Source organism: Leptopilina heterotoma, unplaced genomic scaffold (genome assembly GCF_015476425.1).
Source record: "Leptopilina heterotoma isolate Lh14 unplaced genomic scaffold, ASM1547642v1 Lhet_31, whole genome shotgun sequence".
NCBI lineage: Eukaryota > Metazoa > Arthropoda > Insecta > Hymenoptera > Figitidae > Leptopilina > Leptopilina heterotoma.
In genome coordinates this window covers 421,210-440,655 of record NW_025111011.1, presented here as the reverse complement: position 1 = coordinate 440,655, position 19,446 = coordinate 421,210, and the positions used below count along the sequence as shown (strand labels likewise).

Sequence of the window (19,446 nt, the reverse complement as noted above, 5' to 3'; positions counted from 1 at the left end):
AGTTAATAAACAGAAAATAATGATAAATAATTAAATATTTATTTCTAATCGGAATTTACCTTCGATTACAAAAATAATCAATTAACCGTTTGGGAGAAAAAATTTTACCTTCGAACAGAAAATCTAAGACTTGAATTTACTTTTCCTTTTCACTATGAAAAATTTGCCAAAGAAAAAAAAATACTTATTTCTCTATAAACGAAATATTTATTTGTATTAGTGACAAAAAGAATATTTTCAATATAATAATTTATATATAAACATAAGGGAGAATGAAGACGGATAAGTTTTGCATTGAGAGAGTGAGAAATAGCGACAAGGGGTTACTCAAGTTTTGAATGAGTAACTCCACCTCAAAGTTTGAGCGAATTTCAGTGTTAAATTATGTTTCAAGAAAATAGGTTACAAATGAATTACCCCTTGAAATATATAGATATTTGTTTTCAAAAGATTATATGCCAAATCTCATGAGAAATCTTTTTCTTTTGAAAGGGTCTATAACTTCTTTTTCTGATGAGTACAATTTTCTTTTTGTTTTTTTTCCGAATTTTCATATTGAAAAGAAATTTAAACTTTTTTCTACTGGGTGATATTTTAACTAAATTCGCAGACATAGAAAAAAAAAGGTTGAAGAAAAATTTTTTCTCTTTGTTTCTTTGAAATACAATGTCGAAAATATAATATAAAATAATAATATATAATGTAAAGTTTATTATTATCATTATATTATCACCATTATTATTATATAAAAATATTATATTATATTATCATTATTATTATATTATAATTCACGTAACTTTCACTTTCACTCAACAAATTTTCACTTTCCGATTCCCCCAAAATATTTTCACTTTCAATTTGACAAAAAATATTTTCACTTTGAATTAAAACATTTTCAATTTCACCCAAAATACTTTCATTTTCCATGACAAAATTTTTACTTAGAATTACACCCAAAAAATTTCCACTTATAAAAGATTCTTAATTTCATTTTTGCCAACAAATTTTCAGTTTCAATTTCTCCCAAAATATTTTCACTTTAAATCAAAACATTTTCACTTTCACTTAGAAAATTTTCAAATTGAATTTCACGCAAAATATTTTAACTTTTACTTTCTATAAAAAAAATTTCTACTTAAAATTCCACACAACATTTTTTTATTGAAAGTGAAATGTTTTTTGGAGAAATTGAAAATGGGAATTTTTTGAATGCAGGTGCAAATTTTGTAAGTGAAAGTGAAAATCTTTTGTTTGAAAATTAAGATATTATATGTGTAATTTAAAAAAAAAGTTTTTTGGGTTGAAGTGAAAATTTTTTTTTGTGAAATTTATTAAATATATGTTTTTGGTTAAATTGAGTGACAATTTTTTTTTGGTGAAATTTAAAGTGAAAATTTTTTTGGGTGAAATTGAAATATAAAATATTTTAATTTAAATTGTACAATTTTGCAAAGAGAACATTTTTGTGAAAATTAACGAAAAAAAAATTTGTTTTTCTCCCTGATAACCTTTGCAATAAATCACAATTTCTCGGCTTCTTTTCTACTTCCTCGAGAATTAATTATTTCGTAATTGGTTAATTATATAAACCATAAGAATGAAATGCGAAAGTAAAGTAGGAAACGAGTTGGAAAAGTGAAGAATGAAGATAAAATGAAATCGCTTGCATCGTTCTTTAAAGGCATTTCAAAAGTTAAAACACGTGCCCTTCTATATATATAGATGATGGGAGCAACTCTCTTTAATGGTTACACGAAATAATGGCATCGTCGCTCGCGCAAAAATGCAGTTCTTCAACTATTGAACGATTCTGAGCGATGGAGAATTGGTCGCGCCAACAATTGACTTGAAATAAAGATTGAACACCACAAAAGCTTCAAAAAGTCTTGACAATTTTTTTTTATTTTATTTTTTTTTTGCTTTTCAACAAAGGGACAACATACGTCATCCTCTGTAATGTGTCAATCCCTGGACGTCATCTCTTACTTTCAATTTTCATCCGTCTAATTCAATTCTATTCCATTCTTTTATTTACTTGTCGATTTTATTTACTTTAAATCTACAAAATTGAAAGAATGAAACATTTTTATTTCATTTTATATTTTTAATTTTTATATGTCCAGTGGAAAATTTTTGCTAAACATTAAATTAACTTTTGATGTCAATATTGGTCCAAAACTGTGAGTGACAAAATTAATTGGTCTCCAATCGGACCAATTTTGAGCGAGACTTTTATAAATAATTATAATTTTAATATTTTCAAATATCGATTATTGAACAATAATAATTATATCTTTGAACCATTTTTAAAGTAAACTTTTTATTTAATTTTGTAATTAATTACATAATTTTCATATTAAATGGTTGCATATTTTTATTGTCAATTTGTCAAATAATTCTTTAATAATAATTTATTGCAATAATAATTTAGTTAGAAGCAGAAGAAAAGAAAAAGGCCCTTTTGTAAATATTGATCTAAAATTAGAATTACAAATAAACAGTATTTAACATTTTTTTTTACCATCGGCAAATAGGAAAAAAAAATTTTAAACATTCAAAAAAATGTATGCAAAAAATATGATAAACGCCAACTTCATTTTTCTCCATTATTAGTTGACTTTGTTTTTATTTTATTTTTTCATTTTCACTTATTTTTTCTTTTATTTTTCTTCCTCTCCTTTTTTTACTTCCTTCTTTTTTTTTTAGCAACCAGGCATGAAATGCTAAAAGCTTAAAATGTTCGTTCATATAAAGTCTATTTGTCGCAGCATTTTTCCATCCTTTGTGATTGTATAATGCATTCTATCCTCTTTAAAATCGCATAAGTATTTTTTAATTAAATTACATTTCAAAAAAATAGTCGCGAAACACTTTTTCTCTTTTTTTCGCTACATTTAAAGATGAAAACTTTTTTTCCTATTATTTAGAAAGAGGCCAAGAGAGAGGGAGAGAGAATAAAACAAAATTTCGAAATTTTAGAATAATATATTCAATAATAATAAAAGTAATAATAATAATAATAATATAATAATATATTCAAAAAATAAAACAGTCAATTATTTTTAGATTTAAAAAAAATGCTTTTTTCAATTATTTTGAGAAAATAAAAAGTTAAGACTAAGCCTTCGAAATATTAAAATATATGAATCAGTTGTTTCTAAATTTTGATTGCAGAAATTCAATTATTTTCAAAAGTAACAAAAATTCTTCGAAGAAATTCAATTATGTTCAAAAACTAAAAAAAATTCTCGTTAAAATTCAATTATCTTTAAAAATAATAAAATTCTTCTCCAAATTTCAATTATTTTCAAAAATTATAATAAAATTCTTGTCAAAATTCAATTATCTTTAAAAATAATAAAATTCTTCTCCGAATTTCAATTATTTTCAAAAAGTTTAATAAAATTCTTTGCCAAATTTCAATTATTTTCATAAATAATAAAAATTTCACATTATAGCATGAATTTTTAAAATTAATTGATAATTGAATTCTTTCGAAGAATTTTAATATAATTTTTGAAAATAATAACATTTTTCGAAGAATTTACTTAAAATTGTATTGAAAACACAGCCACACAAAAAAAAAAATTCTGATCTGGGGGTCTCATTATGTAGACTTTATGTTTTTTGGGTCGCTGAATCCGAATCAGAGGTTTATTTAACCCCATCAGATCAGGATTTTGACATAACCTCAAAAAACCAATATGGGAGTTTTTGGGGTCGCTGATTACGAATTTGAAGTCTGATTTCAAAAATTCAAAATGGCGGATCCAATATGGCGGACACGTTTTTGAAAAATTCATCGGATTCGCTTGAAATTCGTTACTCTGGGGTTTTTGGGGTCGCTGATTACGAATCTGATGTCGGTTTTTCAAAATTCAAAATGGCGGATCTAATATGGCTGACACAGACATATTGGATCCGCCATTTTGAATTTTTGAAATCAGACTTCAAATTCGTAATCAGCGACCCCAAAAACCCCCGAGTAACGAATTTCAAGCGAATCCGATAAACTTTTCAAAAATGTGTCCGCCATATTGGTTTTTTGAGGTTATGTCAAAATCCTGATCTGGTGGGGTTAAATGGACCTCGGATTCGGATTCAGCGACCCAAAAACCATAAAGTCTACATAGTGAGACCCCCAGATCAGAACTTTATTTTTTGTGTGGCTGTGAAATCATTGAAATCCTGTGAAGAATTTTATTAATTTATGAAAGTAATTGAATTCTTGCAATGAATTTCTTCAAAAATTTTTTTAAATAATTGTAATAATGTGAAGAATCTTATAATTTATGAAAATAATTGAATTCCGGCAACGAATTTCACTGCATTTTTTTAAATAATTGAATTCTTTTGAGAACTTTTATTAAAATAGTATATTTTTTAAAAATATTTGAATGTCTATATAGAATTTCATTATATTCGTGAAATATAATTAAATTTTTGCTAAAAATTTAAGAGTATAATTCCATTTTTCTAGGAATTTATTTTAAAATTGTATTATAAATAATTAAAATCGTCAGAAATATTTTGTAATTTATGAAAATAATGGAATTCTTACAAGAAATTTTATCAATTTTTTTTTAAATAATTGAATTCAGTAGATAAACAAGGGGGGTTCTGGATAGTAGGGATCTTTTACCGGCATTACCGGCATTGCAAAATGGGGTTGATGACTAAGAATTTTGCAATTGTTGATTGATGACTCATTTCCTGTTTTTGTTTTTCACAGGGTGCATTTTTTTACGATGATGCAATGAAAGTTCTTTGTTTAATTGTTTTGATAGTAAAGGGATGCATTCTTGAACGATTATTCATAATTTCTTTGTTTTCACCTATAAACAATTTCTTGGAAAAACGTTATTTGTTCTTCATTGGTATTTCCTGTTTTTGTTTTTACAGGGTGCATTTTTTTCACCTATAAAAATTTTCTTGGAAATTGTTATTTGTTCTTTATTAATTCGTAGAATTGTTATTAAAAATTTATTGTTAATAATTATTACGTAATTTGTTTAGTCTACCTATGGTTTTCATAGAATATGATGAGTAAAATATTATTGTTTTTAGTGATTTCTTTGTTATTTACTCATCATTTTGGAATTTTTATGAATCATTTTTTGGTATAAAAGAGAGCATTTTCCCTCGGTTTTAGTCAGTCTTTAGATTTTTACGGAAGCAATCTACATGTTTGAAAGTGCAAAGAGAATTGAGTTACAGTGTCGTTTAAATAAATTATTAAAAGAGATTCGAGAAACAAAAGAATCCATAGAATTTCTGCAAGATTATCATCAATTAATAAAAGATTTTCAAAAATTAAGCATCAGTGAAAAATGAGTTTTGCGAAATTAAATATTGCGGGCAAAGGAAAAAACTTTCTTCCTACAAAAAAACTTAGTGAGTTAGAAGAAAATAAGGTGATTCAAGTGACAAATATAAAGACTGTGAATACAAGATTCGGACTCAGGGTTGTTGCGGAAATTGAAGAACAATTTCAAGTGTTTTTGCCGAAAAGAATTGCGGATGTGATAAGTGAGGATGAAACTTTATTGCCGCATTTGAAAGACTTATCTGCCAATAAAAAATTTGGTCTTAAATATTTGGGAGGACCGCATAATTCTATTGAATTCATCGAACTTTAAGAAGAAAATAAATGACTTATGTGCCAAATAATCAACTTATTTTTTCAAGTTTATTTAATTTAAATTCATCTTTCACGAAACAAGTTGCAGTAGGAGTAGAATTTTCATCTAAAGGAGAGTTGATCAGTGTTGTTAAATTTGTGTCAAGTCATCCAAAATGTAATATTTCACTTGATATTAAGGATTGGACAATTTTTAAAAAATATATCAGCATTATTGGAGAATATTTTAAAGGTAAAGAAACTCCTCATGAAATAAGAGGTGAAAATTTTAATCTACGATTTGGAATTTTGCATGGAGAAGCTACAGTATCACTGGAGGATAGAAAAAATAAAAAATCTTTCTACCCATTCATTATAAAGGAAGGATCTTTTAAAATTTTTGAGAGTCTTATTTTTTGTATTGATCATCGATTAAAAAAATTATCTTTTTTACGTTTAAAAAAAAAGTATCGCTTAATTGTAGAATCTATTGCGGAAATTTTGTGTAATACAAATGTGTCAAGTGAAAAAGAGACTGAAATTTTTGTTAAAAAAAATTATAAAAAGTTATTGTTAAGACTTAAAACAAAAAAAATTTTTTCATCACATTTAGAAACAAAAATTTTCTTTGTTGATATTGTTACTTTTAATTTGAGACATTTATCAAAACAAATTTGTGAAGTGATTCGTGAAATAAATTGTATTCATACTAAAAAAGATGACGTCACTACATAATGATATATTGTTCATAATTCGAGAAAAACTCATTGATTTAAAACTAGATCTTTGTAAAGGTAAAGATTATATAAAATTAATGTCAGGATTAATAGATTATTGTAAGCTATCTGAAGCATTATCATTACCTTATTTAAAATCGGATTTAAAAATATTAAAATCAATTGTAGGTGATGAAACCATTGATTCATTAGAATACAAAGGTTATAGATTTTCTAATGATTTTCTTGAATTTTTTCAAGACATTTTCGATTGGTCATTAATTTATTGTTTTGAATGGCAAAATATTGATAAAGATCTTCTTTCAAGAATTTCACTTGAAAAATTTTGTATAGGAAATTTTTTAGAATTTACGCATGAGTAAAAATTAACAGGAAGAGAATAAGTGTATGTAATTATATTTTATAATCAACTTCTGAAAAAATAAAAAAGAAAATGTATAAATAATAAACAATTTGTTTTCATTTTTCAAACCATCATATTTTTTATTTCAGAAATTTTAAAAAATACATTACAAATCTTAATTATTTATCCAGCTATTATGACTATTATCAAAGCCTAGCCATTTTACGAATAATTTATTACCTTGTCTTTTAAGTACTTTTTCCACTAAATAAATATCTGAATATTTCACTTTTAAAAGTTCTTGCTCATAAAATGTACCAACAATTGGATTTTCCTGATAATCTTTAAGAAGGTAAGTTATTGGTTCTGTATTTTTTATCTGACTTATAGTAAAAATTTCTGTCGTCCAGTTTGGAGTATAGCCTTTTTCGAAAACATGCTTAAATTTACTTATGCGCACTTTGTCTCCAACTTTAAATTTAAAACTTTTGTTTCTTACTGAAAACATTTTTTTTTTATAAATATTAATTAACAATTTTTTCTCATTTTGAGCTGTTACATCTGTTGGTTTAATTTTAATAGTTTGATGTTTAGTATTATTATAAGAAAATATTAAATCATTTAAAATATCTATCCACTTATAACTACCACGTAAACTAAATTGCTTCCACATTTTATTTTTTAAAGTACGATTAAATCGTTCGCAAATTGACGCTTTTAAATTACTATGAGTTGAATATAAGTTAATTTTATAATGATTCATAAGATTTTTAAAATGAAAATTGTAAAATTCTTTTCCTTTATCTACTTGTAAATTTTTCGGTACGCGTTTCTTTTTTAATACAGAATCCATTGCTGCTGTCACTTCTTCACCTTTTTTGGACTTCACAGGAACAGCCCAAGCAAATTTGGAGAACACGTCTATGATTGTTAGCATATATTTATAGCCTTTATTTACTTTTGCGTATGATTGCATTTCAACCAAATCAGCTTGCCAGGTCTCATCTATACCTCGAATATCAACATTTCTACGTATATAATTTCTTCTAGCAGGCTTGTGTAGCTCGTCTACCAATTGAATTTTTTGAGCTTCCATGGTTTAATTATTTTTCAAGTGCACGCAGTCTGCCATCCAATTGAGTAATAATCTCTTTGTTGATAGACAGCATCTCTATATTTCTTTCAATACTTAATTTTAAATTATCAAAATACTTTTTTATAGAATCTTCCATTTCCGATATTTTTACAATATTCATATTTATATCACTTCTCACAGAACCTATTACGTCATAGATGGCTTTAGATTCAGTTTCTAAAAGTTTTTTAACCATATTTAAATTAACCGCGTCACTCTCATTTTGAGCATCAGCTACGTTACATAATTTTTTATTTTCCATGTTGTAATCTCCTTCAGATGTGAGTTTAAAACCAAGTCCTGGAGGACCTCGACTTGAAGACTCTGTGCTCTTAAATTTACGACCGAATATGTCGATACTCATTTTGCAAATGTGAAAAATTGCAACAAGCTATGAATTAATAAATAATTTTGGCTTCTCTCAATTCTTCAATAATTGATATTATTTCATTATTATGGCTGGGGTTGCCAGCTGCTTGAGAAGCTAAAAGTAATCTTAAACGTTCTACTAATTCATTAGGGTCATCCCAATAAACATAATCAATATTTTTATTTTTTTGATCAATCATATACTCTTCATTTAACCCTTTACCAGTATGTGTTGCAATATAGTTTTGAAATTTTAAATTTTTTCTATCACGAACAGCGCCCTCTGCTTTGTAATATTTTCTATGAGCATTTGTTGAGATAATAATATTCATATAATTTTCACGATCACTTAAACTTATATAATTTTCTTCTGGTGTTTTTTTGAATAAAAGTTCAAGTAAACCCTGGGTAGCAGGATAACTTAAATTGTTAATTAAAATGTCATTTTCTTCAAAATTTATCGGTGAATCACCAATCATTAAATTCCCTTTAGTTAATTTTCTAACACCATATACATTATCTAAGTCCTTTTTTTTATCTTCTAATAATTTTAAATAAACATTTATAATATTTTCCTTTAAATTTTTTGGGGAACTAAAATTTTTAAAATTATTAATATCTTCATCCAAAGCTGCTGTTTTAAATGAAATTTCACCATTTTCATTATCTAAAAAATCGCTAACATTAAAATCTTCGTCTTTTAATTTTTCTTTATATTCATTTTTTACTTCTGTTTTTGTTGGTCGAATGTTTTTCACAATTTCAATATCATCAACTATTTTTTGAATAGGTGTTACTAATGGTTTAAAGGTTTCATTTAAAGATTGCTCAATTTGTTCCCTACCTAATTTTAACAATCTATGTTTTCGTCTTATTGCTTCGCTTGCTTTAGCAATTTCACCAAGAATGTTTTTTTGTTGTTGCAAATTTTCTTTTTGAGAAAAAGACATGTTGTTGGTTCACTGTTTAAATTTATACTGTCATTTTACTATACTATTCTTCTAATTTAATAAAGCAATCAAAACATTTTCTATATCTGCCTTGATTAATTTCACGGTCTTTATCAATTACAATAAAATCATGCTTATTTTTCCAGCAAGAACTACAAAGTTCTTTAAATTTTGTAAATGGCATGTCAGTATTAACATGTTCATCATAAATGTGTCTAAGATTCATTTCGTCTTGTCTAAATAAAACTAATAAATTAACATTGTCACGTATTAAATGTTTTGGAATGCGCGCATAAGTCTGGCATAAATAAAAGCAATCTACAGCTTTATGTCTTCCCATAGCAAAAAAAGCTTTAATATTATCTTGTTTCTCACACGCTACATCGTCAAATATAAATACTGAGTTTGGTAGCGCATTACTTGGTGCTACAACGTCAGCATTTTCATTAAACGGAAAGTAACCTACATCTTCTACAGGTTGCAAAATGTTTTCTAAAAATTTGTATTTTGGTTGATATAACGATTTTGAGTAAACATAAACATTTTCAAATCTTAATCCATTGGGATGTATTAAAAGAGCAAGTAAAGCGTTTGTCTTTCCACAATTTGAAGGTCCACAAAATATTGCTCGCACACTATTTGGCAATAAATTACCATGACGATTATCTGTTTTTTTATTACAATCTTGAACAAGAGTGTCAAAATTGTAGACTGGCAATTTAATCGATTGTGCCTCAAACTCCATTCTTACGATAACTGAGGTTGAAACTATAAATACAAGGTTTTTAATAGTTTTAATGTCAGTTCACTTTAGACGCTTATAACGCTTGCATGCAAATCTAATAATGGGGTCCATGCTACTTTACAGCATCTGATTGCTAGGTCTAGTTTTTTAGGGGAGGTTTGCGATTTGGTGTCGATAGTCAACTCTTTCATGCTTTGGGCAAGGTCCACGTTTCCTACTGTCGGAGGCAATTGGGATAATTGACTATTACTGTGATAATTGACTATTGCTGTCATAATTTTTTGTTAGATCATTAAAGGTCGACTGTTTGTAGTCAAATGACAAAAAACTATAAATACATTGGTTATATAGATTCCCACTTTAGTCTTGAAAAAGTTTTGTTCCCGAAAAGAATATAAATATGGGCGTAAATAAAAAACAAACTAGTTTAAAGAAATCTTTGAAAAGAGTAAGACGAGGTAGAGGTGTTTTAAATAAAATTATCAATAAATTACCGTTTGAACTTCATATACCTGGCTATCAATACTGTGGTCCAGGAACAAAATTAGCGAAGAGATTAGCACGAGGTGATCCAGGAGTCAACCCTCTCGACGCTGCTTGTAAAGAGCACGATATTTCTTATTCGAAAAATAGGGAAAATATAGAAGCGAGAAACGCAGCTGATAGAGTACTTGCCGATAAAGCTTGGCATCGAGTGTTTGCTCCTGACGCAAATTATAGTGAAAAAGCTGCAGCTTACGCAATAACAAATGCAATGAAGGTCAAATCTAAACTTGGAATGGGAATTAAATCAAAAAGAAATATAAAGAGAAAGAAAAAGAAGAATAATAATAGAAAAAATAAAAAATCAGCGTTGAGAAAGATAATAACAGCAGCTAAAAAATCTATGAAAATAGGAAAAAGTGCACAATCTACTATTAAATCAGCTCTTAAAGGTGCACGTTTGGCAGTAAAAAATGCTGGTGGCAAGCGAAAAATAAATAAACCTAGAATTTTACCAATGCCTTCTAAAGTAGGAGGACTTTTACCATTTCTTATTCCATTGTTTGCGGGTTTAAGTGCAACAGGGGCCTTAGCAGGGGGAGCAGCTGGCATAGCTAAAGCCGTAAATGATGCAAATTCTGCAAAACGTCAACTTGAGGAAAGTAAACGACACAATCAAACAATGGAGTCTATCGCGTTAGGAAAAGGGCTCTATTTAAAACCATATAGGACAGGTCTAGGGCTACACCTAAAACCTTATAAAGCAGGACAAGGATGCAAGTCAAAAAACTTGAAGTAAAGCTACCTCACCGAGCCCTAACCGACTTTGATTTACTTAAATTTGCAAAGCTTTTAAAAATTCCCTATTTTCGAGGTGTTTTTATGCGCAATGAACTACCTAAGGGTGGTCCTAGAAAAAATGAATTTGCAATTATTAATCTAGATGATAAAGATGGTCCTGGTACACATTGGTGTGCTTATAAAAAGAATAAAGATAAAATTATTTATTTTGATAGCTTTGGTAATCTTCGACCACCTTTAGACATTATTAAATATTTCGGTGTTGGTAGCATAATGTATAATTATAAAAAATATCAAAATTATGACTCATTTATATGTGGTCATTTATGTCTTAAATTTTTATGTAATCAGTTAAATTTTCCTGATATGTATTCTATAAATAAAAAATAAAAACTCTATAAAAGACAAATAATTAAAATTTTTGATTCAGTTAATATTTATATTTCAGCATGGACGATTCATTTATACTAACTTTATCTGGAAATTCTTCCATCTTAGAATCTCAATTTTTCCCACCAATTGAATTGTCTCATTTAAAAAATTATGCTCTTGGTCTAGTTGAATTTTTAACTTTCAATTCTATTCCGAATATTGATGTTGGAAAAAATAAAATTTACGTAGGTAAAGAAGAAATTATTATACCTACAGGAAGTTATGAAATTAGTGATATTGATCAAGTTTTACATTTAATTTTAAAAAATAAAGGAATTAATTTTAGAATTAAACCAAATAATAATACTTTAAAATGTACAGTTTATTGTGATGAAGAAATTAATTTTAAACCAGACGATTCTATAGGTAGTTTGTTAGGATTTTCTCCTCGCAAATTAAAAGCTCAAGAATATCATGAATCTGATCAACCAGTATCAATTATTAAAATAAATTCACTAAGAGTAGAATGTAACATTACAACAGGAGCATACATCAATGGGGAAAAAGTTCATACAATTCATGAATTTTTTCCTATTGTTCCACCTGGATATAAAATAGTGGAAGTGCCAAATCATGTCATTTACTTGCCAGTCGCTGTCAAAACAATAGACTACATACAGTTGCGAATTGTAGACCAAGACGGACATTTGGTTAATTTTAGAGGAGAAACTATAACAATAAGACTTCACATCAAGTCTCTTAAATAATGGGTATAGTGTTTTATAATAAAAAGAAAAAAATTGGTTTTGGTTATAAAATTAAAACACCATGCCAAAAGCAAATCAGTCAACAACGAATCTTGAAGAGATTAACACCTCAGAACCTGAAATTGCTGAAAAATCTCGGTCTAAAGATTGTAAAAAAAAGAAGAAGAAAATAAGAAGATTTAAGGTTATCTTTTCTTGTATCTGTGCCTTTGTATTTCAACGTATTATCTGCTATGGAAGGGGAAATTTTAAATATTGATTCACCAATTATTTTTGATGAATCTATTGCTCATTATGAGGTGCATGCGCAACAACCATATACCTCATCAACATTCAACAATAGCGATGAAATTCGCATTACTGTACAAAACCAGGATCATTGCTTACTTCCAAGCAAAAGCTCGATTCACATAACAGGAAAGCTTGTGAAACCTGATGGAACAGCTCTTGAGCGTACAAATTTAATTTCTAATGGAATATGCCATTTATTTGAGGAAGCGAAATATGAACTTAATGGTGTAGAAATAGATAAGAATAAGAATGTAGGTCTTACAAGTTTAATTAAAAATTATATTTCTCTTGATGCCAGTCAAAATAAATTTTTTGAAAATGTTGGCTGGTTAGAATTTACCGATGAACCAACCTTAACAAATGCTCAAGGTTATTTTGATGTTTGTATTCCTTTAAGTATGATTTTTGGTTTTGCAGAAGATTATCAAAAAGTAATTATTAACGCTAAACATGAGCTTATTTTAATTAGATCAAGAACTGATAATAATGCAGTTTTGCAAGTAGCGCCTTTAGAAGAGTATAAAATTGTAATTGAGAAAATCGAATGGTTATTACCATACATAAAATTATCAGATGCTCGAAAATTTAAATTATTGAAATATATTGAAAAAGATCCATCAATTCCTATCAGTTTTCGAACTTGGGAATTGTATGAATATCCATTGTTACCAATTACTCCTAAGCATATTTGGAGTGTAAAAACTTCGACACAATTAGAGAAACCAAGATTTATTGTTTTAGGTTTTCAAAGGAATAGAAAAAATAATACTGTTCGCAATTCTAGCCATTTTGACCATTGTAATTTATCTGATGTAAAATTGTTTTTAAATTCACAATGTTATCCCTATGGTAATATGAATCTTAATATTGGTAGAAATCAGTACTCAACTTTGTATGAAATGTTTACTAACTTTCAAACTTCATATTATGGTAAAGAATCACAACCTATTTTAACTAAAAAAGAATTTTTAGAATACGCTCCTTTAGTTGTCGTGGATTGTTCAAAACAAAATGAGTCATTAAAAAGTGGACCAGTGGATATTCGTTTGGAATTTGAATCGCAAGATAATTTTCCAGCAAATACTTCAGCCTACTGTTTAATTTTGCACGATAGAATTATTGAGTATAAACCAATAAGTGGAATTGTAAAAAAAATTGTCTAATATTAAAAAAAATGTATTAAAATTTTTTTGTATTGTTATAAATAAATTATTAGTAAATAATATTATTATTCTAGTTGATTTTATTTAATATTCCAAAAAAATAAACCCACATAATTTAATTTTTTCACAAAAAAATCTATGTTTTATACAATAATTTTTTTAATTTGCAAAAAAAGAAAAAGGTTTTTTAATAAACTTTTTTAAATTTCATTATTGAATAAGAGAAAAAGAAAAAAGAAAAAAAGATTATCAAGTAAAAGAAATTTTATATACATATGTATATGCTATATACATATGTATGGCGTCTGTGACTAGTGATCGACCTTCGGAGGAATTTGTCGTAGGTCAGTTATGTGTAACTCGAAACGTTGATAATATGGGCGTGCATGTGAGTAGAATGTGGTTGACCCGTTCCATCTGGCTTACAATATTTAGTTAAATTCTAGGAAAATCATCTTAGTTGATGTTAAAATGGAGTACATAGTAGACGTACAGGGCTTCAAAATAGATATCAACAAATTTATATTGAAAGAATTAGCTGTAGTGTCTGTAAATAACAATGTAATGCCGTTTAGTATAGTTTTTCAGCCTCCGTGTGAATGGAATTGCATCTCAGAAAAATATAAATGTGTAAATCGATGGTTAGAAAAAAATTTTCACGGGTTTTCCTGGAATAATGGTGATATACCCTACAGTTTTATGAAAATAATATTAAACAGTATATTTAAAGATGCAAAAATAATTTACGTTAAAGGATCTGAGAAACAAAAGTGGTTACAAAATTTAATAGCTGAAAATTGTGTTGATATTATCAATATGGATGCTTTAAATTGCCCTTCATTAAAAAAATTAAACATTCAATCATCTGCTGAAACTTGTTTAAAACATTCAACTAAAAAAACGACTTTTAATTGTGCTTTTAAAAATGTTGTAAATTTAAAAAATTGGTTTTGTAATATTTAATATGTAATTATTTTAAGAGAAATTAATAATAATAATAATATGTATTCCGTAAAAAAAATGTTTTTTTTTAATTAACAATTCTTTTAGAATATTCTCTTAGAATGATCGAAATGTATGTCAAATAATACAAATTGTACATTTAAAAAAGAATAATAAATTAATAGTAATTAATTAATAGCAAAAAGTAAAAAACTTATTAAAAAATTTTCCTAATACGATATCTTTATTTTAATATTTTGGTCAAGAACAAAAAAGTTTGATAAGTAAAGAAAGAAGGAAGTTTATACTTACGGTGAAAGACGATCTGAGTGTTTTCGAGTCTCCGCTTTCACTTTTTTATTTAATTTTTCTCTTTATGATAAAACTCAATTAAATTTTTGTTTTTTAATAAAGCTTTAAAAGATTATGCGTAAAAGAATTTTTTTTACTTTTAGAACAGAAAAAAAGTTTTTCAAAATATTAGTTATTTTATTTTTTAAAAAAATGCTAATTCATGTTTCGATTATTATTTTTAAGAAAAAATTATTTAACATAAAATAGACAAAGAGGAAATTTCAAAAAATCATCGTATTAAAATAACATTTTTTGTTTTTTATTTTTTCCACACATTTGAAAAATGAAACTATAATTACAATTATTTTTGTTTATAAAAAGAAGATGAATTCATTAAAATGGACAATAACATATTTTTTTTTAAAAATTGCATAATAAAAAAAAACGAATGAAAAATTGCATAATATAAAAAGTGCGTGATAATAATAATATAAAAAATCACACTAGTATTCATATCTCATTTTCTTCTTCTTTTTCTTCCGGTTCCTTCTTTATAATTAAATTTAAGGGTTCTTCCCCCTCCACCACTTTCTCCTCTTCTTCTTTTTCTTCTCCTTCTTCTTCTTCTTCTTCTTCTGGAGCTTGAATGGATAGAACAGCATTTTTTATTTCTTCCTCTTCTTCTTCGTTGAGTACATGAAATTCGATGTCAGTTTGAGCTGATCCTGTACTTTCCACTTCTTCGATGACGATTGAATTGTCAACTTGTGAGTCGATGATGTCAAAATCGAAACCGTCTCCTAATAATGTTAGAATATCTGGCCGCCTTTGTAAAAGGAAGGTATAGTTCGCAACCTCCTTAATTTCTACGACGATATTCATATGCTCCAAGAAGTATTGATCTCCCAAAACTGGATTCTCATTAAAAAGGGAGAACCTTTTTACTCCCGCCGCTAGTGTCACGAAATCCGTTAGTTTTTGAACATTCATACATGAATTTAACCACTCGCTCGGAATATGAAAAAAGACTTTAAATCCGACGTAATCTTCATTATTCTAGAACAAAAAGACAAAAAGTTGACATTAAATATTAATAAAAGGAATTTAAATTATAAAAAAAAATTATTATTTATTTATTTATATATTATTAAATCTATTTAATTATTTAATTAATTTATTATAAAAAATTATATATATATATTTATTATAAAATTTATTTATTTAATTTCTTATTATTTATTATTAAAAATTACTAAATAATAAAAATGTGAGTACGTGATTGAAATTTAAATGAAACATTAAATGACTTACAATAAAATGAAACTATGAAAATTGTTTAAAAAATTTTTAACATTTAAACTGAATTAATTAAATTAAAATTATAAAATATTAAGCATTATTAAAAAATTTAAGAATTAAATTTAAAATTATTAAAAAATATTTACCAAAATTTCGAGGAGATTTTCATCCACTCTTTTTATCCAATAACCATTGACAAGACTGTAAACCTTTGCTTTTAATCCATTATAATTTAAATATACCGGAGTGCAGCAGGATGTCACTTGGTTAAAAAGATCGCGAGCCCGCATTGCCAGGCCCGTTAAACACAATTCTTTAAATTGGTCGACGTTTGCCGTATTGTCCAACCATTGTCTTGGAGCTTGAATTAGAACTTGGAAATTTGTATATCCTTCCATTTTTTCTTTTTTTGAACTGAAAAAAGTAAAAAATAATGTTTTTCTTATTGTTTAAAGTTTTTAATTTTTGAATAGATTAAAGTAACTTTCACTGCTTTTAGAGAAAAAAAATTTTTTTAAACTGAAATTAATTTGTTTTAAAAGAAGTTCAAAAAGAAGAAAAAAATTTCTAAAATGTTTCAATAAAACTTCAAATTTGTCATAAAAAATCAATACATATTTTTTAATATTAGATTATTGTAAAAGAAATTAACATATTTAATTTTAAAAAACTGAAGTAAATTTGTTTTACAGAGCAATATATTTTTTTAAATTAAATTAATTTTTAAAAAATTGACAAATTAAATTTTAAATACTAAAATAAATTTTGTTTTAAAAAACGTCTAATAAAAAAGAAAAATTCAAAACCTTTGAATAAAAGCATTAATTTTTTCATACATTTAATTTAAAAAACTTGAAAATTAATAACTAAATTAAAAAATGAATGTTAATTAAAAAAAATCAAATTTAATTTTTAAAAACTGAAATAAATTTGTTTTTCAAAAAATTTATTAACAAAAAAAATTAAAAAATGTTTGAATAAAACTAAAAAATTTATTATAAAATAGCAATATATATATATATATATATATATATATATATATATATATATATATATATATGTATTTTTTAATTAAATTATTTTTTTAAAAATTGTCAAATTAAATTTTTAAAAATTAAAACAAATTTGATTAAAAAAAGGTCAATAACAGAAAAAAATTTCAAAAATGTTTGTATAGAACTAAAAATTTGTTATAAAAAGCAATAACTTTTTTTTGAAATTATTTTTGAAAAAATTGACAAATCAAAATTTAAAAAACTGAGATAAATTTGTTTTAAAAAAGAAGTTCAGTAAAAGAAAAATGTTAAAAACCTTTCGATAAAAGCAATAATTTTTTTTTTATAAATGTTATTTAAAAAATTAAAAATTGTTAACTAAATTAAAAAAATTAATGTTCATTGAAGAAAAAATGTAAAATAATTTTTTCAAATCTAAAATGTAAAAAATTTTTAACTGTTTTAAATTTAAAAAATTCAATTAAAAAAATAAAAATTATTAAAAAAAACTATTTAACACAATACTCACTTTTTGTTTATTCCAAAAAAATCCAGTCTAATGCACTTTAAATATTTTATTAAAACTTGCACACTTCACTTCACTTCACTTCACGTGTGAAACTATTTTAATTGAGGTCACTTTTTTTAATGAGTCTCCTATGGAACCGTCCGCCTTTTATATGAGGACCATAGTTTACAAATTGAGGAACAGAGATAGAGAATCAGAAATTGAAAAGAGAAGAAAGAGATTGATAACGCACACACGCAAAAAGGGCTAAGACAAAGCATGATGACTAATACAATTATATGAATTATATATATATATATAAGAAACAGAGGTAGAAAAAAGGATTAATATTAGAATTTATCCAAATCTTTGTTCTTTTTTATTGCAATAATTCATTTTTCTTATTCTTTTAATTATTGCATATCATTATTATATCCCCAGGGAAGCGTATCGGTATTTTTTGGTAAAAGTACTCTTTTATCATCATACCAATTTAACGCTTCCTTTTTTGTTTCAATCGTAAAAACCTCATGTTTTTTACTGCAAATAGAATATTGCTTTTTAGTTAAATTTTTATATGATAGAAGTGTTTTTTTATAATCTTCAAATGTTATTTCTTTCAATGTTGAAGATTTAACCCCTTTAGCTTTTTTTTCTACTTTTCCTTGATTAAATAACTTATAGGTATATAACTTGGATCTTAATCCAACAAATTCTGTAATTATTTTCCCGTTACACTCATCTTTCATTAATCCTAAAACTTTATTATTTTTTAGTGGTATACCATAGCAATTATTTATAGGGTAGTCAGATGTGTCAAAATGCTGTGAGTCTCGTTTAATATATTCGTAAATATTCGGCACTTTAATGTGATAGATTAAACTATCAGTATCAGTATATAATAATTTCGCTTTATTAGAAAATGTCTTTTTAATATAGTTGTAGTGAAAATCATACAGGTAAAGTTTGGAATTGTCAAGAATAGTAAACCCAACATAAATGGGTTTATTAAAATTAATTTTAAGCTTATTCATTTCTATTATAACCAAGTTCTCATCAAAAATTTGACAACTGTGGAAATTTGGTTTTGAAATAAGAGCTTTCGCCCCATATCTGCCTTCCCATTTTGTAACAATTCTAATATCTTTATGTTTTCTGATGTTTTCCATTGTTTTTCCAAAAACAGAATTATTCATTAATTTATAAAAGTTTTTTTCAAATATATTTGTTGAATTTTTTCTGTATTCAGTATTTAAATCAATATACTGTTTGAGCCATTGCGATTGTTTAAATTTCAAAACTCTGTGGATTTTCTTTAATTTCATTCCTAATTGTAAATAATATTTTAAGTTCTTATAATGAATAATGTATTTTTTCTTTGGAAACAAATGTGGTATTAATTTTGGTAATTTGCTACCTTCTGCAGGGGGGATAAAATGTTCAGGGCATAAGGGTAAATCTTTATGTAAATCATGAATCTCGTTAGGATATTCTAAGTCGACTTCTAAAATATATCCATATGGAGAATCATCCTCAATTTTAAGTACATCAAGATCTAAATTTGATTCCCATTTAAAATCAGAATAAGGTAAAAAATTGCTCATTGCTGCACCATATAAATTATTTATGTCA

At 26.1% G+C, this 19,446-nt stretch overlaps 1 protein-coding gene across 1 annotated transcript; it reads left to right on the top strand.

Annotated features, from left to right (window-relative positions):
• The first annotated feature begins 12,383 nt into the window (after positions 1 to 12,383).
• On the top strand, positions 12,384 to 13,776 carry LOC122504679. Its single transcript, XM_043615884.1, has 4 exons — positions 12,384 to 12,471; positions 12,563 to 12,877; positions 13,031 to 13,130; positions 13,245 to 13,776. The coding sequence occupies exons 1-4, from the start codon at positions 12,384 to 12,386 to the stop codon at positions 13,774 to 13,776; spliced, it is 1,035 nt and encodes a 344-aa protein (XP_043471819.1).
• The last annotated feature ends 5,670 nt before the right edge of the window (positions 13,777 to 19,446 follow it).

Bases quoted from the DNA above. Each gene is read 5' to 3' on its own strand.
- LOC122504679 (XM_043615884.1), top strand. From the start codon at position 12,384: ATGCCAAAAGCAAATCAGTCAACAACGAATCTTGAAGAGATTAACACC. The intron at 12,472-12,562 runs GTAAAAAAAAGA...CTGCTATGGAAG, and splicing joins AAAATCTCGGTCTAAAGATT to GGGAAATTTTAAATATTGAT. The intron at 13,131-13,244 runs GTATAAAATTGT...AATTCCTATCAG, and splicing joins CAAGTAGCGCCTTTAGAAGA to TTTTCGAACTTGGGAATTGT.